The 26,989-nt window shown below is 42.6% G+C and overlaps 1 protein-coding gene across 11 annotated transcripts in view; it reads right to left on the bottom strand.

Moving 5' to 3' along the window:
• Positions 1 to 26,989, bottom strand: part of SEMA6D (semaphorin 6D) — a 229,377-nt gene that overhangs the window by 4,044 nt on the left and 198,344 nt on the right. For 5 of the 11 annotated variants that reach the window (XM_064157632.1, XM_064157636.1, XM_064157635.1 and 2 more), the window contains 17 exons: positions 10,606 to 10,762; positions 10,100 to 10,211; positions 9,441 to 9,501; positions 9,263 to 9,325; positions 9,072 to 9,173; positions 8,768 to 8,858; positions 8,368 to 8,487; positions 7,873 to 7,961; positions 6,909 to 7,126; positions 6,670 to 6,801; positions 6,324 to 6,479; positions 6,067 to 6,240; positions 5,193 to 5,333; positions 5,014 to 5,091; positions 4,100 to 4,191; positions 3,709 to 3,765; positions 1,756 to 1,923 (listed from right to left, as the gene is read on the bottom strand). In XM_064157632.1, the coding sequence (XP_064013702.1) occupies positions 1,756 to 1,923; positions 3,709 to 3,765; positions 4,100 to 4,191; positions 5,014 to 5,091; positions 5,193 to 5,333; positions 6,067 to 6,240; positions 6,324 to 6,479; positions 6,670 to 6,801; positions 6,909 to 7,126; positions 7,873 to 7,961; positions 8,368 to 8,487; positions 8,768 to 8,858; positions 9,072 to 9,173; positions 9,263 to 9,325; positions 9,441 to 9,501; positions 10,100 to 10,211; positions 10,606 to 10,762 (2,011 nt within the window). The remainder of the gene's footprint in view (positions 1 to 1,755; positions 1,924 to 3,708; positions 3,766 to 4,099; positions 4,192 to 5,013; positions 5,092 to 5,192; positions 5,334 to 6,066; positions 6,241 to 6,323; positions 6,480 to 6,669; positions 6,802 to 6,908; positions 7,127 to 7,872; positions 7,962 to 8,367; positions 8,488 to 8,767; positions 8,859 to 9,071; positions 9,174 to 9,262; positions 9,326 to 9,440; positions 9,502 to 10,099; positions 10,212 to 10,605; positions 10,763 to 26,989) is intronic. The other 6 variants (XM_064157633.1, XM_064157634.1, XM_064157638.1 and 3 more) reach the window with 6 other exon arrangements.

Here is a 26,989-nt window from a genome sequence, read left to right as displayed (position 1 = left end):
TTCTGCTGGAAAATTGAGGTTAGAAGGTGCTGCTGGGCTAGACAGCAATTAATAACTCATGGATGGATTTCTCTCTCAATTTTCTGCCCAACTCATAAATCAGTATCAAAAGAGAGACAGGATTATGCAAATGTTGTGTGAAACTGCATAATGCACACACTGCACTGTTGTAACCACGGGAATGTAACATGGTGCAAAACTTGCAAACTAATGCATCCAAAGGTTGCTGGCCCTGAAGTGGCACACCCTGCCTTATGTAAGTGTATTGTTTGGAAGGTCAAGATTATATCATTTTATTAGAGCACTAATTTTTCTTTTTTTTTAGTTAATAATGAACACCAATGTTGACATAACATTAAAAAACAACAACTTGAAAGGTTAAGTTATGAGAGAATGTTAAAATTTAGAAAACTTTTAGCTTAAATCAAGGATTTGAATACGGGATTAGTTCTTTATTTGTGTATTAACAAGCTCCCTTTGTTCTTTTGAGATTTCTAAAGCAACCACAGACATTTTGCAGCTAAGACAATGTTAGTTTTTAATGAAAGTAATTCTGTTAACTATCCCAAGGGATGTTAAAATGAAAAAAGCAAGAGGGAAGGAATCAATTCACTTTTGTTAGAGGCAAGGCCTTTGAACATTGTTAATGTTCAGGGTTATAGGTTTTAATGGCACTGTGCAGAAGGAGGAAGAAAACATGAGTGAATTTCACTAATGGCTACGACACAAAATGTAACTCAGAACCATGAGCAAATGATAACAAAATCTTAAAGCAAAATGGAAAATAACTGCGACAAATAAAAATGACAAATGCACTGCCATAATGGCTGATAGGAAACCTGATAATGTTTTGGTGAATGGCAATAAAACACAAATGGATTTTGGCTGGTGAGATTTTTCAGTAAATACAGAAATGTGCAAACATGTCTGTCACCTGGCTAGTCTGTGTACTGAGGAAGACCTAAGGTTTGCTTATGGGACTGGAAGCCTCTTGGTTCTTTGGTTGACTACAATAGTCCTACTGAATTAAAGTCTTTGCCATAAGAGCCTAATCAAAGGGTCATTTAGCTGAAAGAAAGACTACAGAAAGATGTATTACATGTAGAACGTTTCTTTTTGTGTTTGGCTTAAGACCTGTGTGCCTGTCTCTCTATGCACTGAGATCATCTGTAAACAGATGCTCATATCCAGAGAACAAAAGTTCAGCACACCTTTACTCAGATCTGACCTATGTTCTTGAAAAATCCTGCTGCAGGTATGTTTGGGACATGTCTCGTTTAATATCATGGAGCTGCGCTTTGTTTTCTGTTGTCCCCTGTCACCCCAAAAACCTCACCCCTACACCAAACAAGAAAAAACAAACTTGAAGCTCTTGTAAGCAATCTTTCATGAGAATCAAGTCCTATCCTAACAAGACTGGTTTTAAAGGATCTACCAGAGGTGTAGCTAAGTCTTGAATGCGTTTTTTCCTAATGCATCCAAAACTCAGAACTCCCACCGATTGTAACGGGAGCTCTGGAGCCCCTGTGAATAAAAGGCTGAGCTTATTATCTGTGTTTCCCAGTATAAGCTCTAAGCAGCACTCTGTACACTGGATAAGTAGGTATGAAAAACATGATTGCACTGTCTGCATATTCAGAGGAAATGGGTGTAAAATACAGCCCAACAATCATGACCGTTACATTTAAGCCTTAGACAATGCTGAGACTATCAGGTTTCCATTCAGCTGCACTGTATTCCCTGGTAAGGCCTTACCCTTTGGGACACCTGATAATGGATCAGAATAATCAGAAGTGTTTGGGTCATCTTGAACTACAAATTTCCGAGAGCCAGTCACTTTAGGTTTCCAGGAACCAATCACTTTAGGTGATATAACTGGGATACTTGCCATTGTGGTAATGGAAGCTGAGGAGAACTCCATGTCTGTGGTGGCAAACAGATTTTTATTAATGTGTATTACAGTCAGCCTTTCCTCACTGTTTCATGGCACATCTAAGCTATAGCTGGAGACAGCATTTAAATGGGAGTTACATCTCAGAGCAAAATGCGACACCCAGCACTCTGCACACTACAGAGGGCTGATTAAAATCAACTGGTTCAAAACTTTATGTACAAAAAAAAAACCCCAGTGAAACATTGACAGCTGCTAGCCAGAAAGCCAGAGAAGTCAAACATGAAAGCAGTGCAAAAGTTAATGTAAGCAACTGGTGGCATTCAAAAGCACAACTTCTTCTACTTAACTGCAATATTCTTCACTGGAGACAACACACTTGGCTGCCTCTTGAAAAAAAAAAAGTTACTTGGAAAGATACACACTCATGACAGGTTACGCCTGAGAAACCAGATCAGCTCCATTAGTGCTGTTATGATACACCAGGAACTGCTGAGCCAGCCATTTCTGCAGGTGGGGATGAAAGGAATGGTTTTAACCCCTATTTTGTAATGGCTCCTAAGGAACAATCTTGCAGAGATTCTGGCACCTCTGTAGGACATTTGCTGAACAGAACCTCCACAGCCTGTGTGAAAAATGCATACAAGGAGGCAAATTGGATCTACAATCCAAAGCCTACTTTGCACAAGCATTTTGTGTTCACTCTGCCGGTAGGTTTAGGCACAAATGTCTATGGCTTGAGAGCTGACTGTGAAGGGTACTTCAACAGCAAGCTCAGTCAGGAACTATGAACTGAGCCTTATTCTATCTGTGTCCTAACACATAGCTTTGAAAACTCAGTTGGATAAATTAATCACTACTGTAAGCCAGGTAGTGTAACAGTTCTGTTTGCTTTCCTAAGGAAGTCTAACCTAAACATCTGTCTTAAACATTACTTCTCATCAGGTTCCAGAAGTTCACATATCAGAAGGTAAGACACAAAATAACATTCTAGTTGCCCTCCTACAAATTTTACATACACATAGATGATTCTTTGTCAGTCAGAAATGTGCCCCAGGTTTGAAAGCAGAGACCCAAGTTCCAGGAGCAAAGACTGGATAATAAAGGCTCAGTCTTGCTTCTGTTGAAGTCAACACAGGTTCTGCTTTTGTGTTCAGCACAAGAGCACTGGGTCCTGCCTCTTAGAACACCAGGGGCTGACAGTGAGAATGCTATTAGAAAAGCCACCGAAGGAGAAAAGGATGTGAAAATTCATCTGACAACAACGCATGAAATATTATCTAAGGCAGCCTCGTCTACACAAGTCCTCATTCAGCTACACAGTTTGTGATGTTAAATTTTTTCCATTAGCATAATCTACTTAAAACATTTCAAAAATATAGACATACACATTTCAGAAAATGTGTATTTGTGCAAAACGCTTGCTGGGAGAGAAGGAAGGAGGAAAGGAGAGGGAAAGAGGAAGGTGATGAAAGTCTGCCATTCATCTACTAGAGATGACCAATAGGGGCACTCACAAATGCATGGCTGGGGATAAAGAGTAAAGCTTAGTGGACTTTCGTGCAGTGAAGATGTCATCTATGTTAATCAGGCTCTTTAATAAAAGATGTCTCAATAAATAATGAGCAGTTAACATGCGGCTACACAGGGTGAAGTGCTGAGCGAGAAGTCTGACTATCTTTACCATCAGTGGGAACATGAGTAAAAGCACAAAAATGGAGGACTGCCAACTGTGCAAAAGGAAGGAAAAAAGGGCTGAAAATGCTGAACTGAAGGAAAGTAAAGGTCATTAATTCAAAAAATTAAAAAAAACTAACCAGATGTTGGGTCGCCAAATATTTTGTAATCTGGTGTAGCTGTAGTAGGCAAAATTTCTAAAAGAATTAAAGGAACAAGTAATCAGTAAAAAGTAACCAAAAGAAAGCAAAAAGATCTCAAACCTGAGTAATGGAAAATAAAAACTAAAATATTACTGGTTACAAAAAAATACGTTCTTCAATACTATGCTGTAGACCCCAAATAGTTGCAAACTGGTGAAGGAAAGACAAAACTCTGCCACCCAGGACCAAAAGCTCAGCTTTGTGAACATTCACAGGAACACCAGCTGATGTGTTCATCATGTTACTGAAAAGCTCATCACAAATTTAACATCCACAGTGAGGTGTGGCCACAGACTACTACAAATGAGCAACAGTGACTATGCCTTACCGTGGCAGTCCCCGAGCTGTGCTGTGTTGCCATATTCCACGTCCTGCACATATCCTCCGGTGCTGTGGTTGTATGAAACAAACAGAGAGAACCTGCAATTAACAGTATTAGCAGGAAAACAAATGGTGATTTTCACTTGTTTTTTTAAGCAGCAGATGGAAACATGTATGAGAGCTTGTGTATGGCCCAGACAATTGTCTGACAAAAGGCACACATTTGCTATCGCTGGGCTTTAGAACCCTATACATCTGCTCACGCCAAGAAATTGGACAACAAACCCAACCGCACAAAAATCCTTATTTTTCAGCAGCTTCATCGTGTCTTCTGCATGAGCCATGCTCTTGGCTGTAGATATAGCCACCCAATTATACCAGTTCAAGTTGGCACTGGCCTGCCACAAAAGCTTCTTTTTGAGATACGGCTGCTCATACACTGTACATCACAGGCCTGATCTGTGCAAAATGCCCTCGGTCGGCACATAGATCACCCAAGCGCCAGCACGCAGGCAAAATCTTCCTCTTTGCACAGTGAATCCTGTGCTGTCATGTTTGCAATTGACTGTGGCTGGCCATGAGGGTGCCTGGGAGGGGATACTGTCTGCTGTCCTCTCTGAGCTGCTCAGATTTGCAGGCAGCAAATTCTTGGCTTCTTGCTTCCAACTGCTCTTTCTACAGGCCTTGTTCTTCCACACGCCTGTAGAACTCCCACTGAAAGCAAGTCTTCACTTAGAGATTGCAGAATTACATCAGACCTTAGTGGTCTGCTCTCTTACATCTACAGTACACTCAAAAAGCACCTTAAAAACATAGAGATTTATCATCTGAGTGCAAGCGAACAGGCACAGGTCATGAACTCATGTGGTCTATAAAGCATATGTGTAGAGATGCTGGACCAGTTTGAAAAGGAGTACTTACAGCATGCCTGGTGTCACTCTTCCACATGTCTCATGGTCTAACCAGCCACAGTATGGGTCCCGTGAAGCAATACATGCCCTTGCAAAGAAAAAAAAGGGAAAATGATGCATTTTTTACTTCCTTCCCAAGAGATGTTGGTGCTCTCCCTTTACAGGGGAGGCTGAGGAACGGAGCCGTACTTTTTGCATGACCCATGGCGTTCACATCGACTCAGAGGAATTCTGATGATGCAGCTGGAGAATGCCACAAACAGAGCATGGTGGTCTCTATCCAGCTGAATGGAAATGACTCTTCTGTCCTCCTCGCTCTCAGCATTACACCTGTTCAGCAAATATAAGGGGAGGCCATTATTGCAGTAACTATGCCACTTTGTGCAGCACTTACACTGCAAACATTTTATTTATTGTCTGCACTACAGACAGATACTGAAGAGACCTTTGTTTATAGAAATGTAACTTACTAGTCTTTGCTGAGTGATTCTAAAGGAACCTACAAGTTATCACATGCCAGCTTCTGGCTCTTATTTACAGTTAGGTGATAAGTTTGCTGAACTATGTAGGAAAAACATCCAAATCCATTTTCTTTGTTCTCTCAGCTGGCATAAATATCTCGACAGAGCAGAACATGAGTCCTGTATTGGATGCCTGCAGAGTCTAATTGGAATGCTTGCATTTCCCAATTCTTTGCACCAGAATAAACAAGTTTAAAACGATTAGACGTAGTTTACACGTTATTGGTCACTCTTAGGAAACCCTCAAGATAAGCTCCCATCATTTCTTTTTAACAGCAGCAGATAGTTCTGACATTCAAGAAAAAAAAGTGTATCTATTTGCAGAGGAATTGGAGTGTATCACTGACGTCACAGAGTGGAATTTGGTTGTTCACTCAACCCGTGCAAAATGGCAAGTGACCAAATATTTTCAGGTTATTCAACATGAAGAACACTGTGAAATAACAAACAAGTGGTGATGTTGGTGATAATGAGTTGGTTTTTGTTTACTGTTGTGTTTTTTAGCTAGACACCATGGGCTTGGGTGCTCTGGTAATACTTACTTTGCATGATTATATGCTTCAATCTCTTCCAGTAATACGCTGTCATTCAAAGAAAAAGGCCTGGTCTTTGCCAAGATTTTAAGTACTACTCCTGCCTCAGAGCCAACAAATATGACTGTGTAGTTCTGGTAGGGTCCAGCAGCATGGTCTACAGCAATTGCTGTCAATCTGTACCTAGCAAGCCCAAGAAGCATATAGTTAACAGTGTGTTTTCTTTTCTCCCTTTTCCCATGCATTACCTGTGAACGGTGTCATACCTGACACGTGTTTTGGTGAACCAGGGCTCCTCAGCAACTGAGGGAACAGCTGAATCCATCAGAGGATGAGATTTGATGAAGGAGAGCGTTTCATCCGGGAAGTCAATGGACGTTTTGTATGCCTCTGCTAGGCCATGTTTTGCACAGCAGCCAGGTCTGAAAGGAGAACACCATTGTTTCCCTCTTGGTATTTTAGTTAACAGAGAAGGCAGCTAACGAGCATCCTTATGGCTGAAGCATAAAGCTCTGCTTTGGTTTTCACCTGACAAGACACTCTAGAGTGCAGCTGATTTAAGGTAGGTCTTACAAGGACAGTATTACGGCATCACAAATAAGAATCTTTTACCGTGGCTTTGGTACTTTGTCTTCAGGTACAGCTGTCCAAACGGAGTCAGGAGTCTTTTGTTCTTTAAATCTCCCTTTGAAGACTTTCTCAATGTCATCCATGCTGAAAGCACACACTGCTGAACCAGGGATGCTGTAAAATTAGACAAATAGTTGCAAGAACTCAGACTACAATGGCACCAATCTCGGTGCAGAAAGAACCAGAGAACTACCTTTGATGTAAAGCTGCTCATCACTCACCTGTTAAGCTGTGTGGTGAATACACCGACAACTGTGGGGACTCCATTGATTTCTATTATATCTGTGATAGACTGCAGAACATCAAAGTAGAAGAAGGAGTCCCCAGGAACCGAGCAGTTGAGCCGAGCTTTCAGAAAGGATGTCCAGTGTTTCTCCAGGACTCGCTGGGACCCCCCCATGTCATTTTTACATATGCGTGCCACACGGGAATACACAGCCTGTCAAGGGCAAAAACACAGGGGAAAGGGAGAAAGGCTTGAGACACGAGGAAAACAGTGCTTGTTTCTGAGCTGTTAGTAAAGCACCAAAGAGAACTTTGTGAGAAGGAAGCAGCATTTATCTCCACAGAAAGGATGAAAGCAAACGTTTTGCTTGTAGTGCACAAGCACCTTAATGTATCACCAAGCAAATGCAGCTTTGAAGCTTGTCCCCGCCTTTTTTTTCCCTTCAAAATCATATTGTTAGTGAGACTTAAAGACTTTAATTAACCATGTGTAAAGGATTTAATAATTTATTATAGAATATCCTTCCATGGTGAGGCATAAGTATTATACTCTGTACCAGCATGACTGAATTATTCACTATCCAGGGACATTAGAGAAACTTCTTTGAAACTCTTCTTTTGTCTTGTTTTCTTTTGTTTCTTTAATAAGCATGAAAAAACCCACAGATTTTCCATTACTTGCTACAGCAACACTGAGGCAACTGCAGTACACAGATACCTGTAGTGAGCCTGCCCACCAGCAAGGCACATGGAACAGAAACAACTTCTTGGCTGAAGAGTGCTCTGTTTTGTTTCTCTTCCCACCCAGCCCCATGCACGACGATGACAGGAAAAACATGCAAACTTTGTACTGGTATCTGCCTCATATTGGAAACTGTGCTTGTTAGTGATGCTGGCTGAGGATGACCTCATTCTGCTCCACCCCCTGCCTCCCTGGCAGCTGGCTGTGCCCATACCCACCTTGCCTAGATTGTTGTGCTCCACAGCAATTTCTCGGAAGAAGAAATAAACGTAGTTCCCGTACTCTATGGCATGGAGGAAGTGTGGTTCTGTAAGAAAGAGCAAGGAGAGGGTCACTTCAAAGAACTTTGGTGGCTTCTCCCCAGGTCCACACCAGCTAACATTGCTCCAGTCTTCCAGACACTTTAGGATATCCGAATGGGGTTGCACTGGAGCTTACACAAAGTCTTTAATGTTGCCTAATGGTCTGTAAAAAGGCCTCATAGAAATGGCATTTCAGCTAAGGCATTGTGCAACTGCAGGTCTATTCACTGATGCAATAAACAAAGTCACTTTGTATTAAACTGCTCTTTTATTGCAAACACACTGTACTGAAAGCTGCATATATGCTACCATGGTAGAATACATATGAAGCATGTTGTCTGTGAAGTAACTGGCCCTCTGTGCCACTGAAATTAGATTTTCCATGTGTATGGGAACACATCCCCACATTACCTTTTATCCATTTGGAATCATACTTTATTGTTCTCAGGGCAGATCCATCTCCCATGCTGCGATAAATAACAGCATCACTTGCCAGGAAATCTGCTACTGTTGCCGAATACAATTTTCCATCTAAAACATAAGTTGAAAACATGGTATTAAGAGGCCTTTGATAAGCTACAGAATTCTGACCAGCCTGTGTTTTCTCCCACTTCTTTATTGCCACTTGTCCCCAGATTGCTGTAACCTATTTACTAACAGGTCAGCTTCTAATTCTTTGGAGGCCCTTTAAAAAAAATTAAGAGCAGGGGCACCATGACACCTCTAAGCTTTCTTGTGCTTGCTTTAAAAGCTCTCTGGCTCCTTTGATGCCATTAATCTTTTAGACTCATTGCAAGCAAAAAGTTCTTACCAGCAAAGAGGGCGACATTGGTTTGTCTGGCATCAAATGGGCATCTGGCCAAACCACTAATTTCCTCCCCATCATACTCTAAAGTATTCAGCTAGAGAAGAAAAAGAAATGGGTGATAGTGTCATTTCTGTTCTGTACACTGGCATAAAAGCAAAACACTGTCTTTCCACAAAACTTAATTCAGCACATTGGCTTCTGTCTGGTTTTATTTCACCTTGAAGCACTCTGAAATCACACTGGATGTGTTTGCTATGTGGGGCAGGCAAAACCAGTAACAGATTAAAGACATCTTCCGTATTCTTACCCGATAGTATCTGCACATAGGGTTAAATGCATTTGTTCCACAGACAAACACCATCTCATCGTTTCTTGGAACAAAGACTTTAATGAAGTTATGGCATTCATCCTGAAAAGAGAGTAAGATATATCATTCACAGCCTTCACATACAGAATAAACATTAGTGATGGCTTCTATAATGTATGTGCTAAACCTACTTTGTGTTTGCCTTTCATAGCGCAGTTCTCTCTGTCCTGTTGCCTTGACCTCCACGTTAATTTCTGTTAAATCAAATCAGAAAATCGACATTTGATTTCCTCTCCACAAAACAAAAAAAATCATTAATAAAAATGAACCTGAAGAAAATATCTTTCCCTTGCACCTCCATTTACTCACCTTGCTTGGAGTAACTTCCAATTTTGGAACTTCATTTAAGTTTACGGTGTAAACTTGGTCCCTGTTTGCAAAGATTTAAAAGACACAAATCAATTCTTTAATTCATTGGCCTTATTTTTTATAAGGTACATCTATTTTTAGAGTGCCCTGTTAGACTGGGAACTTCCATGAAATGCTTCTGGATTTTCTGTGGTTAATACAAATTGGAGAAGGTTGGTCATGGGCAACATGGGATGCTCTTGATTTTTATTGCTGTGGTCCTTAGCACCTACAGTGTCCAGCTATTCATCTCTGTTATTCCATTCTGTTGAAGACTAATCTGGACTGTAAAAATTCAAGTGGGCTATCCTCACTGCCTACATCCTTGATGTGTCAGTTCAAGTTTAAAATGATTGGGAGAGGTTTTTTTTATCAGGGCAGTACTATAAAAGAGGGAAAAGAGTATTTGATCATTGGTTTTAGCATAACTACAGTAACTGCAGCCTTCAAATCCAATTTTCATTCACTGGCCGTAGATATGGTGCATTTCTCTGGGAAGTCCTTCCCTAATTCTAATTTTTATCACATTCTGCAGAGTTTTCTAAATGAATTTTACACATAAATGCAAAACGAGAAGAGAAAAGAATTTTCATCTAATGAACTGAGTGAAGGAAAATTACCTGCCAGCAATATAAAGTGTGTCTCGAATTTTCAACATCAGTTGGAAGTCCAGTCTGTGCTGAGATTCATTGCCTGAAGGGCGTCCTCTAAATACTGGATATTGCCTTGAATCTGCAAGTAAAAATGGGCTACACCATCACTCAGGATTATAGAGCTAAAGAATCAATATATGGCATTGATTAGCTGTATATACTAGGTGTAGAAGGGTTTAAGCTAAATTCCTTGAGTAATGTCTTGAATATAAATGAGAAAAGGATGGCTAATGTCAGCAAATGTTCTTTTCCTGAAGTTATTGCTGTTATTTCTGATTGCTTTTTTAAGAAAATGATTAAGTGTTCTATTAAAGATACAAAGCCAGTAAACACATTTCAATTTGAAAGGAAATGGACTTTTACAAAACTTCCTGAGGAAAAAGAAAAAAAGCCACAAACAACCCCAAAATTAAAAAATCCCAAGACATTAAAACTTTTTTCCTAGTTGTCAGCAACAGTTGCAGACTACTTACAGTGGTAATCAACGACGTTAATAGGGTCCTCATCCTCAGGGAAGCTGACAGCTCGGCACTGGGACAGGCTCAGCAGCATCACGGAGGCACAAAGCAGATGAAGCCTCATGGCTGGTGAAAGAGGAGTGCTACCTTTGTGGCCACACTGTTTAACTACCTGAGAAAAACAGGAACAGACCAGTGAGACTCCAGCAGCACAGGACAGTAAACACAACTCCCTACTGCGGAAGGGTTTTCTCCTTCATGTTTGAGCACTGGCAGCAGGGAGTAAACTGGTGCTTAGGAAAGGCTCCTGGATGTACACTGATGGAAAACTGCTGTGTTACATATCCCTGCTCAAAGCTGCTCTGAAACATTGATGTCTGCTAATTTTTAGCTGGATTTACAGACATTTCTGAAGAAGCTGATGACTGTCAGCCCATTTAATTCAAGGGAATCACAAACAGAATATGCAGGCTGCTGACCTGGCAAGAAAAATTGTCAAACTTGGGATTAGAATTTTAATTAAAATGCAATCTCTTTCTATCCCCTCTATCATTGAATGTCATCTAATAAACCCCTTCCCCATAAAACACCTAACTCTTATCTACAAAAAGTCATGACACCCACAGTCTGTCTCACCATCCATGCCATGTTTTCAACTCATTGTTTCCAGGCTGTGCCATCACAACACTAAGCCCAACATGCTCACTGCCACAGATGCCTCTGGATGCTTTGCCTTGAGCAGTGATTTACACATGTGCAAAGTAAATGCAGAAATGCTGCCTCTGCAGTGTGACAGGGTTTGACACACGCTTTGCAAGGGTGGTGAGAGACTCAAATGAGGCCACAATGCTGAACCGGGTTCCCAAGATACCACTTTCCCCCTAATTTTATTTGCTACTGTAGCAACTTCAGCAGCATTCCTGGCAAGGCTCTCTAGGTTATACAGCGCATACTAGGACAGCACCACAGCATTATACAACAAAGCTCTTATAAAGGGATGGGAAACATAACTTCTCCAATTAAACCACAGGGATATTTTAGTGAGCAGAATGTAACTACTCAAGTTGCAATTTGGGTAGGATGCAAGAAAACGCATCTGAAAGTGAAATGCGATCCTTAATGACCACAAGTGGTCTGGGCAGGGGTCATATTTCTCATTAGAAACCTGGCAGATGTAGTACTATTCCCTCCTCCAACCTTTTGGAGGCATTCATTCAGCCCCGATTCATAGGTCAGCGCTTTGAGTCACCAGCTCAACGCCTGGCAGTTGCTGAAATTGGTTACTAAACCCTTTGTCTAAACAACAACAAAAAAGAAGCCTTTCCATTCTGACGTTTCAGGAATTGCTGTGAGGTGTACATGTTGCTAGCACAAAGTGCCAGGCCAGATCCAGCAAAGCACATAAGTATTAATCATGTAATAAATTGAAAAGCCATTAGACCCCTCCTTCACAACAACACTTAACCTTTCAGTCTTGTTTACTGGGGATGAAAATACTGTATTTGTTAATTGATGCTATGCCTGGCAGGGCTTCTTCCTTCCACAAGGCTGCTGAGCTCTGTTGGATCAGGCTGGACTGTGAGGAGACCAAGTTAAAGGCTGATAATATTTGGTGATGGAGGTGTGGGTGTTGTCTGAATGCCTGACCATTATAGGCTGACCTGAAAGGAAGCATTTTCCGCTGTTAATGATATTTCTGTATCTCAGTCCACCAGTCCAGAACGAATGGGCTGTGCTCTTAGTCAAGATTGATGAGTGCAGTGGTTAATAAACACTAATGATTCCTGGCACTTTCCCTCTGCTCTTCCTTGTCCTGACATGGCCTCTTCAGCTGAAGCATCTTGTGTTAAATTACTAATGAGCAAACTTAAAACAAACTGGAATTAATAAAGTTAGTCAAATTAGTTCTTTCTTGTGAAAGCACCATTAAAGCAAAGTCCTGCAGCACAGTGGCTCCCAGACACAATAACAAATCATTAATGGTTACACAATCTTTTCTTTTTGGTCTTTTTTCCCAAGAAAAACAGGCTCCAAATATCCAACTTACTGGTGTCCCAGTGGCAAAAGTGAAAGGGGAGGCACAGAAAGTGTGCCTGAGTCAGTACAAGGTAACATTGTAAGGTGCTTAGTAAAAGTCCTCCCTGAAGCCTCCTTTTTTTGGAGAACAAATGAATACAAATTGCCAAAGAGCAAAAAGCTCTCCCAGCCATGTAGGCTTTAGTTAGCATAGACGATGAGGCTGTTTGTGGCCCACACACCATGACTCAAAGAGACCCTGGCCTGGCTGCAAAATGAACACAGCCTGTGAACTGTACAAGTTCTGCCAGTATCAAGCATGGGCATGCATTCGGAAGTTCCTTTTTCCCTCTCTTTACTTTCAGTATCCCATCAGGGAAGAATTCACTGCAGCAATGAAAAAAACGTAACCTGCCTCACAAAGGCAGATTCTGTCTTCTGGACTCGAGGAAATGGCTGTAGAGAACAAAAGAGCAATTCCCTGGGTACTGGCCACAGCTATGATCTAAAACTAAAGTCCCCAAACCAAAAAAGCAGGAAATGAAGTTCAGGTTAACAAAGACAGTAGCAGCACTCTCAAGTAGGTTCACATTTTGAGGGCACATCTCAACCCCAGGATGCATCTCCTTTGAGATTGCTCCCAGAGCAGAAACAAACTTGCATTCACACCTTCCTCAACGCCCCCCAAAACCTCTGAATAGACTTCAGAGATCAACTCGGAGAACATAAAAGGCAGGACAAGTTATGTTCAGCAATCTCTTTTAACTAAACATCATCCTGTCACCAGTATCTACCAAAGAAAACATCTACATCTCTAAGGAGCACATATCTTTGCCATGACAAGAGAGACAAGCAGACAGCGAGCTGGACGGGGTCAGCAACCCAGGGGTAATCACTCCTCAGCAGCCAGGTAAGAAGCATACATTTCTAATTGTCTTGCTTGTTAAAACATTACAAGGAAATGAGCAGTAGCTCCGATTCCTAGCTACACATGGCACCTGCTTCAAGGAGCATTTAAATGCACCTTTTAGCTTGTTGGACGCAGGCTTGAGATCAGAGCCACTGAAAAGAGAACAAAGTTGGAAGAACAGCTGTTCTCTACACAATCAGCAAAATGGGCTCCACCTGGCCCTCGGAACAAGGGCTCATGACAGCCAGGTGTATGCTTCTGGTAGACACAGATAGGCTGGTGTGAAAGGCATACTTCTTGCCACACTCAAACCTTTTTAATGGAGGCCACCAGTGGGGACTACAACTAACAACGCTGAAGTATCTGTTTGGGCCAGAACGACCGATTATGAAACGCTGGCAAAGTCTACCTTCAAGAAAACACAGAAAACAATCATACTCTGGGGTTGATTATTTTTCCCCAGCCAAGATTCAGACCAGTATTTGATTAATTTCTCTTATAAATTGCATTCCTAGAATTTCTGCTAGGAAACAATCCGCAGCCAAGTGTCAGCCTGGAAATTACCAGTATTGCTGTCCTCACTTTGCAGCTGGGGAACTGAGGCACAGATCAAGGCTAAAAAAGCCTTTTTGAAGGATCTGAGCTGCTTTGGGGTCATACATCTCTGGCTATTCCCTGCACCATAGGCAAACTTTCCAGTGTCACCCCGGAGGAAAAGCCAGTGACACATCAGAGATCTTCTGGCCATTTTGGTCTACTCCATAACTAGTTGTGTCCACACATACAGAGGTTTAAATGTTAACTGGTGGCACAAATCCATGTTGCAAAGGAGGACAGCAGCCTGACTGAACCAGGCTTCAGGGCAAGTGCTGTTGGTCAAGCAGCAGGCAGTTGTCCCCAGTAATAAACTGGCTCTTTGTGGCTGGCACCTTTCAATCTCAGATATGAATCACATTCTTCAATTCCTGATTGGGGGAATCCAGGGAAGCAGGATATAATTTCTGTTAAAATATGAGCCCTCCTTCAAACACACACATGAAGGGGAACAGGCTGGCGTTTCTTGCCCATTAATCTACTCCAGCCTTTGACAACACGCCGGTGACACTCCATCAATCATCTTTCTGTGCACTGCCACGTAAAAGAGGAGAGGGGGAAGGGAAAGGGCATTCAGCCAGCTGGAGAGAAGCAACACATAAAATAGCTGATGCAATATCTTCTAGTCACTAAAAAAAAATAAATCTTTAAAATCTCCTTCACACAGTAAATGCTTCTCAGGACCCTAAGCACAGGCAGAAGTGTGGCATGGCAAATCCAGGCTGAAGTTCAAGACAGGTCAGAACAAAAGATATATCCTGAAAGTTAGTTCACTTGTGAAGAATTTGGCGAGCTAAAGGAGAAAAGTGTTGCAATAACAGAAGCTGAAAAACAGGCACGTATAATGAAAAGGCTTAAATGACTACACCATCTTCCTCCTTCAGCAGGGATGGGGCAAAAGCAGGCTGTTAAGTGAGATCAAGGACCATCCTCCTCTGTGCTTGGAAGTATCTGTTAACCATAATGTTGAGATGGGACAGGCAGCATTGATTAGTAAAATGCTGAGCTTAGACAATTTATGTGATGTGGTTTCCTGCAATCCCAAGTGACTGGACTTCAACAGATCAGGAAATCCCTGTTGTCCTCTGTTCCTCCCTGCATGCAAATGGCTCCCTGAGGGCACTAATTAGTGCACATGCACTAACTAGGACATTTCTGACACGGTACCTTCTGCAATTTTGAGTATAAACCACATTAATAAGAAGACAGAAGCTAAAATAAAATAAAAATCCTTTCTTCATTCACAGATGCTCAACAAGCTTCTTGGGGCCTACAGCCAAGGCTTCAGCTCCCCTTACTGATGGAGAGTAAAGCAGATCCTGTCTAATGCTCAGCACCTCATCCTTTGAGACAGCACCCCGGTGAGGGTCACAGTGCATCCCCTGACAGTGGCTACAGCACACTGGAGAGTTGGCTCAATCAGTGCTACTTAACCAGAAGATGACACAAATAAGAAAGACTTGTTGGCCAGGCTAGACCAAATCACACATTTCACTTACAACCAAATCCAAGTCATGTTAGTCTCTGAAAGGAAACTTGCTTGGCTTTGGAACCCACCTCTCTTTTTTTTCTTAGATAGAAAACAGTGTAAAAAGATAAAAAAATATTTTTTTTTGCTACAGCTTCAGGGCTTATCTTCTGATGTACAATAAAAATCCTTTGTGGTCCACTAACTGCAGCCTGAAAGAGTATGGTTCAAATTCTGAGCTTCATGAAGTTAAAAGACATGCTGGCGGTGACTCCACTTTAGGGAGACAACGATTCACAGGTGAGTTCACTTGCTGGTGACTAACTGCTGCCACCTGGGAGAAGTTCAACTTCTTGAGCCAGCTGATGAGAAAACTGCTTGCCAGTGCTGAGGCAGGAGTCGCAGCTGTACGCAGAAGAGAAAGGCAGATTGCTGCTGAATTCCAGGTTGTCAAGCAGGTCAGGCTGTCCAGAAGTTAGAACATTTAGAAGAATGTTCTATATGAAGGTGGTACAAGCCACCTTCAGTACTGTCCTAGACCTGTTGTAGAAACATGCATTGGCAACCATGGATGCACCAGAATGCTCACTCACAACAGCACCTTATCCCAGCTTGGCATGGAACAAAATAACCCTAGGACAGAGACATACACTGGGGAAATCAGGCTAAAGTATGCTTTGGTAATCAAAACATGACCATGCAGCATTTTTTCTATCATCCAAGTCAAAATATAAGATCAGCATGGCCCAGGGCTGGTGGCTTGAACTCTAGAAAGAGAACAAACAGTTCTTTGTCCTCCCTCTGTTTTCTTGATCTTGGTCTCTTTTTCTGTCTCAAGGAGTGAAACAGGTATAATGAAACATTTGCTTACAAGCCACATAGACTGCAATGTTTGCCTGCAAAACTTGTATCGATATCTATTATATGAGAAGCGGGGCATTATATTATCACAGTATCACCAAGGTTGAAAGAGATGTCCCCTTTTAGGTCCTATCTGTACTTCAGCTTTCCAATGATGCAATTCTTTAGAGTGTGATTAAGTCTGCCCCAAACCAGGGTACCACAGCCAGCATCAATGCAAGTGTGTTTTTCTTGCTATTTTTTTTCCCCAAAGGGCATTCCACTATAAGTGTGGTCCTTCTAATGAAGGCTGGCTCCACTAAGGTTCCTGAAGGCAATGCCTGACACAAGGTTTGCTGTACACTGAAAGCTCAGAGATTGTCTGTGGTGTGATAAATCCACATTGTGAAGTTTGGTGACAGATTGTTTCAGCTAATTATCAAATAACACAGGAAAACATTTGTGGTTTTAACAAATGTACTTAATTCTTGTCATCACTTAAAGGAACTTATAGCATCTTAGACTAAGTGGGTAAGAAAAACTGTCCTGTTTCTCACCTATAAAGCTACAAATTTAAACCTGCACCATGCAGACATCCTTACTTTCTATAACTTTAGAATTTGCAGCTCTGAAGAAAAAAAAAATAGGATCACTGGAGCTGTGATACTAATTGAGTGTGAAAGTGCAAATAACAAGTCTGTTATTTTTAAGATAATACTTGACTTCTTTTAAGGATTCTGCATTAACACCTCTTGATCTGTGCCCAAGTAAAAAAAAAGATAGTTTAATATTGAAGTGATGAAATCCTACCACCGAGTATCGCAGCTTTCATCTTAATTGGTTTATGGCACTGCTAGTTACACTTCAGTTGTTTGCAGGCTGTTAACGTCACAGAAAGCGCACCCCTCTTGCTCCAGAATGAGCTGACAGAACGCCTGCAAAATGGATAGGGTGACTTTTAATGATGCCAGTGTTTAGTGGTTGATTAGATGCACTTTGAGGGATAAATTCTCCTGTGATCAAAAATTTACTCCAACACAAGGTTGTTTCAGCAGGAGAGGAAACAGAATGCTGAGCAAACAGTAAGTGATGACTACAATTATGTTTATTTCAAGTTAATTTTTGAGAGAGAATGTTAACTACCTTCCCTTACTGCGGTGAATCAAAAGCCCTCCAGATAAACCCAACCTTTGATTTCAGCTGGCATCTATGGTCAAATCTGTTCTCTTTTACAAAGCTCCAGCAGAACATGCTCCCCTTGAACGTTTGCCAGGGTTGAGCTGTCGGTGATAAAGTGCAAAGTACTTTAACTTAAGCAGTGCTCTGGATTCACCATTTTTGCAGGCCTGCATTTTATTAATTCAAACTGCCCATGCCCAGCTGAGACTGCCCTAGGAACTGTTACATATATTAGTGAAAGCGTCCAAGGACTGGCACCGAGAAGGTCCAAGACATGGGTGTTCAGGCTTTGTTCTATACTCTCAGCACTCATCTCCATTCTTTCCTGGCCACGGGCTGCACTGATAGCATGAGCCCAAGGAAAGCAATGCCACCCTGCTGGGCAAAGATAGGGCTACTTGGGAGTGCTTCTGAGCACCTCTGGCTGAAGGCTGTATCAGGGATGTCTTTCTAAGAGTGAATTTTTCATCTGAGATACATTTATCCTGATAACTAGAGAGAAATATTAAACTACATTGGTGAAGATATCTGATTACTTACATAAGCACATATAAGGTGTAGGTTTGGAAACAACAAAACTGCCCCCTCAGCCCCACGCTACAGCCTAAAATCTAGACCAAAGTGTTACCTTTTCCTCTCTCTTGGAGGGTTGTCTACAGATGTGAGCACTACAAGTGAAGCAACTGAAGTGCTCTTCCCGCAAGCCTACAGTACATGACTTACATAGCAAAACTGCCACTCATTTCAGCATGATTAGGCATCATCTGATAAGGCAGCTTTGGGACAGGTATAAACCAGTATTTGCAGGTGAGGACATAAAGAAGGTCTCAGGCACAACTTGTATAAGGCCAGCTGACGCCACAGCCTTCGGGAAGCTGCTGGCAGCACCCCTGGGTCTCCTGTCTGCAAGCCCTGCTGTCTCCCAGCAGTACAGAAAGCAGCCTTCCCCATAAGCAGTGCTCCAGCCCTGATCCCTGTGATAAAGGCTGCCCGTTTTTGACCTGGCTAGCACCCAGGAGGTCAGGGTTTGCCTACAGGATAAAGTGAACAGGATGTTTTGAAATGGGAGGGAGGTTTGGGGAAAAGAATATGTCCCAACAAGCAAGACAGACGAAGAAAAAAAACAGGATTTGCACTGCGGAGAGGGCACATCTGCCGTTCAACAGGCTGCGCCCCAGACAATGTTGCTGTCAACCTCACTCCAGAAAGCATTGCTTCTTCCCACCCACTGCTCTCCTCTGCTATAAACATCCCTCCAGCATCTCAGCGCCGTGCCTTGCTGGAGCATGGGGCTTGCTGGCTTGAGTTGCTGCTGCTGGGGAAAAGGCTGCTGCATGCCACAGCTCTTACTTCAAAGAGAGAGTAAATGGCTGCTGGAAAACGCGAGGGGAGAACAGGAGAGGACTACCAACTGGCAAGAAACACAAGAGGGCATCTTATGCACTGTGCTGGTATGGTCAGTATGCCATTCTCAGAGCTGGAATGGTCAGCCAGCCTTGCCTGCGGGAGTGCTCCCACAGAGATAGGGGAGCAATGTGTTTTTAACTAGTCTTGGGTTTTTCTGCATGGACAAATCTGATAGCTGGCCACCCAGTTACTCGTTGTATATGCAAAGCATGTGCTCTGCCACTTTCCTGGGCACAATCAGTTACATATACAAAACGCAGGCATGGAAAAACCTGGAGGAAGCCTGAGCTCCCAAGTTAATGGTTATTATTATCTCATTGAGCACTAAACTACACCAGTGAAAAGGTGTGCTAGAAAATGTCATTCCCAGGCTAGAAGGTAAATTGAGAGTTTTGCAGGTTTGGTGTTGTGGGGTTGTTTTTTTTTTTTCCTTCTTAAAGGCCACTCAGCATTTGGAATAATTGCTCAAAAGGCTGCTGTTATTTACCATAACACCAAAATGTAGATGCTTGCCACGTGACTGCTCATCTCTTCCCGTGAGATGTCGTGCAGAAACACATGGAAATCTGGTGAAGGCAAACCAATTTTAGAACATGTTCCGAGCAATTGTTTTGCAGCACTGCCCTACAGTATGAAGTCTCTTACATTTCTTAAATTGCCTAATCAAATGCAGACTCTGTTCCAGTCACGCTAAATTTTCACATAATGGCAGAAAAACACTTCTTCCTAGCCTCGTAGGGAACAGTTGGATTGCATTATTACATTCGCTGCTTTTGTAGTCTTTGCAGCATGTATTTGTAAATGTGTGTATATACATATTGACAGGTGGGGGGGGGGGCAGTGGTGCTCATGCTGTGAGACCCTGGCGACAGCCAGAGGGGCAGAGATACATCTTAAGAGAGGTGCCTGTGCTAAGGGTCTCCTGGGAGGATCCAGCTTATCAAGAACACAGAGGGGTAATGCTAAAAATTTTATTTGTATTCATTTAAAAATCAGATATATTACTGCAGGATTGGATCCAGCTGATTTCTTGCCCTACAGCCTGTTGAGGTTACCAAACTGATATAAATGAAGGTAGGTACAACGATACACATCCTGTTGCCAGTTTGAGGTTGGGGGCAGGACTGGTGCAATGTGCAGCCATGGCTATCCTGCCCTGGCTACCAAGCGTGGGCATGTCCCTGTGCCACACCACATCAGCTTGGGGAATTCTCTGCATCACAGAACAGCTTCCCAACAGCCCACACAGTCAGCAGTTGTTTGGAACAGGACACAGCTGTACTGGGCACCAGCTCTCCCTCTCTTTTACTTGATCTACATCACCTGGTGATGATACTCAACCTGGACAGCAGGCAAGCATTTCAGCATTTTGACTAGTAAGCCACAGAACAGCTGTGGATGACACCTTTAAAAGTAAACAAGGAGATTCTAATCAGTAACACATGGACTGCAAGTGCTTGAGAGAGGGTCACAAGCAAATTTGTGGCAAATTAGGGAATAAGACTCAGAGCTCCAAAGCTTTACATTACTGCCTGTTCCATTCTCCGTATCAGCTCTCCTATGCAACAGCAACGCTTCCCTAAATCCTCGCCTTATCACTAGTAATATTGGGCCAGTGTAAGAATGCAAATAATCATTATCTGGCCCACACACTATATAGGTCTGCAGGTCTATTTTTCTTCTTCAGCTGCACCAAATACATTTAGGTTTGTGTTGGCACAGTTTGCCATGTAAGGCCACTGTTCAATCACAAGTGGTGCTTGTTAAGTCTTTGGCAAGGATGAAAACCTGATGCTTTAGGGGGAAGCAAAGCTATAATCCACTCACAGTAAAACCTATACAGTGGTATAAAAAAAATTCTATCCATACCCTTGCAGGGAATCAGATTAATCCCCAAAGCATGAGATTTGATTATTTCTGTCTGAGGTTATCATTAAGGAAAAAACCATACATAATGCTAAAAATAGCCACACAGCATTGACTTTATGAAGAAAATATGATTTACTGAGCAAAGCCAAATTACTGGCTTTTTAGTGTTAATCTTTAATAAACATGTGCCGGGTTAAAGAAACTGTCACAGAGAGCAGAAGTTTGCAAATTGAAAGAAACCATTCAACTCCACAAGATTATAAGAGGGGGAGGGGAATTACCCCTTTTATGAGACACCTGGGGATATTGTTCACACGCTGTTGACAGCTTTCACACCACTGCTTTTCCTCACTTGTCCTTACCCTCCTCTTCAGCACTTTTCTCCAGGTGGCAATACACAAAAGAGCTATATTTGCAAAGGGTGCCAATGCTGGCCCTTGGACAACTGCTGGAAAACCAGAAGGCCCTCTCATGCCTTGCATCTTGGTTGGCTCAAACTGCTTTCCTAGGGCACTGAGCCTCGCTGACCCACCAGGCAGTACCCTGGTATTTAACACCTGGGTGCTGCACCGCTCCAGGAGCAAGCGAGCTGCTTACAACCCTTCCTTGTTTTTAAATACCGTTACACTAACAGGCAGAATCACAGATCCTTCACTAACACTGGGCTACATTCAAACACAATTTTTATAGGGTGGCCTTAACTATACACTGAGGTTGCTTTTCTAAGTTAAATACACATTTTTCTTCTCTGTAGTCTCCCAAAACTGGTGGCACAGCCCAAGAGGACACATGTAAGTGTTTACACAACATAGAAAAGGGGTATCCAAATGGAGGGATAAATGAACAAGGGCTTTAAATAAAAGTGTGAGAATTTTCTTTTGACCTCAAAGTGCATCTGTCATGATAGACATACACAGAAATAGCAGCAACACTTTCTGTTGGTGCTGTAGCTGCTGCAGTGTCTGTCCTCCACTGGCACCCATAAACATGCCTGGGAAGCACAGCAGCAACACTTGAGGGAAATACCTTTTGCTTCATGCCAAAATAAAGCTCTGAGGAAGGTCCTACCCAATGGAGGTGTGAGCTGGTATTTTACTGCTGCTTGGGAAAGTAGAGACCCAGCTGTCACGACCAAAGTGTCTCATGTTAAGAAAAGCCTATTATTGCAGTAATAGCTGCGCTGAGTGACCAACTGATCACCTCTCCTCTCTTCTGAGATTTCACTCCCACCTCTGGTGGGCAGCCAGTCTGTGATGCTGATCCCCACTGCTCCCTCATTACCTTTCCAGACAAACACCTCTGTTTTTGCTTCTCATTGTTCCTGGTGAACTTGAAGAGCCCCCCAGCTTCCCATTGTCCTTCATGGACTTAAAGCGCCTCCCAGCATGCATCTGCCAATTAACTCCTCATTCTCATCCCAAGCCCTCTTCAAAGCTCTTCTTTGCCTCTGACGCCTACGCGTGCCCCCTTTGCCCAACACACGCAGCTCAGCTATGTTTAGGCAGCCTGTGTGCTAGCACAGCTACTGATTATGCAGGCCAACATAGGTCTCCTGCTTCTGGAGGCCGCTACCTGTCTGTACCCATTTGCCACCTCTTCTCTTATACCATCCACTGTTTGGAAGAGGATCCATCTTTTTTATTCTGTGTTTATCCACAACCCACTGAGTCAGAAACCTCAGCTGCAATTTGGCTCTTAGATGCAATGGTTAAAAAAAAAAAAACAAACAACAAACCAGCAACAACAAATCTTTTTGCAAGAAGAGTATCTGTGTGCAAATACGACCTCTGTAATGTTACCAAGGTCAGGCAGACCAAGGCCAATCTGCTGTGTGTGAGAATATAAATCAAAGCTGTCCAGAGACTGATTTCATTTACAAGGTTTGTAACCACTCTGGACAGAACAAATGTCACTTGCTTGCTTGAGCTCCTTGCTCCTCCTCTTCCACCACCAATTCTTTACTCCTCCACTTCCACCCAGCCCCTCCCCACCTGGTAACATCTCTTGACCTCCTTTGTTCTTGAAAGCAAGAGTTCTCTTCTAGCTAGAAAAGCTGTGGCTCTCACAGGACAGACAGCCATGCTAGGCCATTTATTAAAATTATGCAAAAATCTCAACAAGTAAAATTAGCACAGAGCCACAGGTACATTCTCCTGCTGGTTACCTGCCATTCACAGCACACATCAGAACTAAACAGTAAGTCCTAAACGACTTCTTTCCTATTGCATTCATAGATCTGCAAAACAAACCAAGGAAAGCATCTGTAGCAAGTATTAGAGTCTGGGCACAGATCCTGTGAAATCACATGGTTTCCGTTGTGGAACTAAAAAGGCTTCTATAAGAATGTGTGAAATACACAGCCGAAATTCTCCATTTCTTTCTGTGCTCTTTGGCAGTTGGCATGGCTAAGATAAAGTGGCAGGTTCTGTTTCTTTAGCTGGTAGCTTTCAAAGCACACCCCCCTCTGCAAATCCAAAGAGTGCTCTTTGCAAGCTCCCTCTTAAGTATGGAGCTAATATAATCCCACTCCAGACAACAGGTTGCAATCTCTAGACAGAGCCTTGAAGAGAGTCCAGCCGCTGCTTCGCTCTTCGCAGCCATTTTGTGGCACTTCTGCAGGTGTGCCCACCGAGGTGCAGCAGGGCTGGACAGGGGTGCCAAAAGCAAAGAAACTCCACGTTCTGGATGTTAACTTTAGTTACCATATCCAGACAATGCTGCCAGTGGTGTGGAAGAAAAAATTGCTGTAGCCAGCTGTGCTGTTCACAGTCGGATGGTTTCTGTGTAGCTCCAAATGGTTATGGAGCCAGTAGCCTGTTGTGGCCAAGGACAGGATGATGGATGGTCTACACACACTGTCCAAGCAGAGAGAATGGCAGAAGTTCACTTCAGGGTTGTTAAAATGCTAATCTGGGTTAGTTAACAAAAGCTGAATGGAACAGAAAAGTTAAGGAAATGAAGACTACTTGTACACTATATACGTGCGCTGCAGAGTTGATCTCTGTGGTTAACGCAAACATTTGTCATTGGAAGGGGGACAACTCAACAGTTTTCCTGATTCAATAAACTGAATCAACTTCTGATATTAGCTGTACTGTAATTACTGTCAAGCCAAGACAAGGGAAAGTGTGCTACAGCAGACACCACAGAGAGCTCTGGAAAACAGCAACGGAAGGGCAGTAACACGATTTTCACCGCGCACCTCTTCTATGTGACATGGGAACAAATCAGAACCCACTTTCTTTTGAACTCGAGGCTGGCAGCTATTCACAGAAGGAGTAACAACTTAATAAAATGGCTTGGATGGATTTTAATGGTAACTGCAGTGCTTATCTGATGCGCAAGAAAAGAGATCATCTGTTCTAGCAGCAGTTTTGACGAAAGCAACATTTGAACTGTTTTAATTACATGCAGAGCTGCTAAGACTGAAAATAACTTGTACTACCCAATTCAAATAATATGCCTTCCATCTTTCTTTAATTACTCATGGACCAAATTATTACTGTATCCAACAGAAAGACATCTGACTTTTTCAAGCTGGAATTATATGTACGTTTAACACACGAGTCTATAATCAACCATCTCTTCTGCTCAGTATGCAAAGCAAATACACAAGTGTGTTCCTTGAAAAATATCAGGGACTACAACATAAGCAAGCTCAACGTAAGCTTTTAGGAGTACAAGAGATGGTGATGTAATTGTTTTCCTTTGCCTGGTAAAGAAAGCCTAGAAGTGAAGCAGTCTGTCACGTCACTTGTATGACACTAGATGAAAAGTGACCATATTCACATATGATTGCCCCTTGACTTCAGATTGCCAATCTCTTGCTTTTCAAAAGGAGGCGCAACCAAAGCATTTCAACATCTCTGTTCTGGTTCTTTCCAACTAACTGGGCTTCACCTGATTTCAAGGGATGATGAATCCTGTGTTAAGTGCAGTCATGTTTTTAAAAGAATTTCAAGCCCGTATACACCAAGAGCTGCAATCTGCTTGTGACCAACTGCAGTAAAACCAGAAGATACACTATTACAAATGCCTAATGCACACTTGGAAGCGAGCTTCTATGATACACTTTCCCTTACCTTCACCTATCTCCTGTGACAGGACTGATCAGATCAAAGATCAACGTAGTCAGAATGAACTGCATATATAATTAAGCATTCTCTCTGAAAGTGTGCTCTTCCTAAGTCTACATCAAAGTTACGGTGGTTCCAAGGGCTAAAGTATCTGCTCCAACAGTCGGCTCAGATCAGCCACACAAAAGAGGCTGATGGTCCAGCTCAACGGGCATGAAAGGCTAGGGGAAAAAACCCGCAGCTGTACAGCTGGTTTGTGGAGCTTTGACAGGGCCATCACTGTATTCCTGGCACACACGCCTGCATCACACAAAGCACGTTTAGAAAATGATGTTATCTTTGTTGCATCTCTACCCTACACTAGAACAGGTAGTGACAGACGGCAGGATATGAGGAAGGTAGCTGCTCACTGTAACTAGAAGTGCAGTGCACTGGAAGCCAGTTAAAGAAACCGACTTAGAGCCTTTGGGTTACACTTTTTTGGCTGTCCTTTTGAAAACAAATCTGAGCCACATAATTCAGAATGCTAATAAATTCTTACTACAAACTTTTTCTTCCTACTTTTAAAACAACCAAGCTTCATATTAGTTAATATAAAAAGTGCTAAAGTTCGTGACTATACAGAAAAGAAGACGAAGCACTCAGCTGGCAATTCGTATTTATCTAAGCCAGATTAAATGTTTATACTATATCTGCCAACATAACAAAATATGCCTGTCACTTACTACATTAAACATGGTTACGTACAGCTTAATTTACTGAATAGTAACCGAAGGAGACTTCAGAGGTGCATAGAATTTTATAGTGTGAATAAAGCAGGAAAAAACGTCTATTCTTTTCTGCCACAAAAGTGATTGCAAAGCTTTACAATGAGCTTCCTGTTGGACTCAGGAAAAGGAGAGAACCTCAGAAAATTCTCTGTGAAAGTGTTTGTATGTGAGAGGAGTAGACTAGCAGTAAAAGCCTCTAAGACAGAAGGAAGCTGTTCCTGCAAGTAGTATTTTAGTGAATTAGTCTTCCCTTAGCTTTCCGTTCTGAGTTGTTAATAAACATTGTTATCTCTATAAAGCTGCATGCTTTTCCCAACAGGAAACAACCAGGGGGGGAAAAGCCACGCATTTGCAGAGCAATGAACAGCATTTTGGAGGAAGTTTGCTGTAATTCCTGCACATTACGTGTGAAGCGTGTGTGTGTGTGTGTACATGGATAAGCTACAATACCATCTGTACAGCAAGGGCCACATATGTGAGCACTATGAGCCATCAATGCTGCTGCTATGATCAGAAGTAAATGTATTCCAAGCCACACACACGCATAAATACTTTGCAGAGGGCTGATCTCTGCTCAAATTACTCACAGGCCAACACCTGTAACACAGACATAACCACCACCAGAAGTACGAAGCAACTCAAAGACTGGCAGAGACTCCATAACGTAAAGCTCGCTATATTCACGGTAACAAGTGAGATATCCACGGGAACTACAGTGTTTTCAACACGCCAACCTAAAGCACACTCAAACGCGTTTTTCAGCTCACAAGACAAAACACAGTGGCAATCACAAAAGAGCCGGCAGAACAACTGCACTGTCCTTTAAACTACAGGCAAAATATCCACCCAGAAATCTCTCTCTAGACCTTTCATTTCCATCCTACGCTTATAAATAATAAAGAAGACTTCAAACCCTTTCTAATTACTCTCTGAAAGCAGCTGTATCGGTTTCTGCAGTGCTGTAACTCTCTCTCTCTCCCCCCTCAAAAAAAAAAAAACCCACCAAAAAACCCCAACAACCTAAACTTTCTCGGCGCTACACCTGAGCAGAGCTTTGTTTTCACCAGAAGGCGAGGAGGACGGAGTGGAGCTATCCCTGCCCCTGCGCAGGCATTAATTCACAACCGGCTCTACTATTTGTTTCCATCCATAATTGATGGGGAGCTTGAAACACAGCTCCCTCTGCCTCCCAGCGCCCGGCTGCTGCCAGGGAGCCCGTAAATCACGCCTCGTCGGGCGCCGGCAGTGCCGAGCCCCCGGGACCGGGCCG

The sequence above is a fragment of the Pogoniulus pusillus genome, chromosome 17 (genome assembly GCF_015220805.1).
Source record: "Pogoniulus pusillus isolate bPogPus1 chromosome 17, bPogPus1.pri, whole genome shotgun sequence".
NCBI lineage: Eukaryota > Metazoa > Chordata > Aves > Piciformes > Lybiidae > Pogoniulus > Pogoniulus pusillus.
The sequence above is the reverse complement of the archived record's forward strand: the minus strand, read 5'-3'. Positions and strand labels throughout refer to the sequence as shown.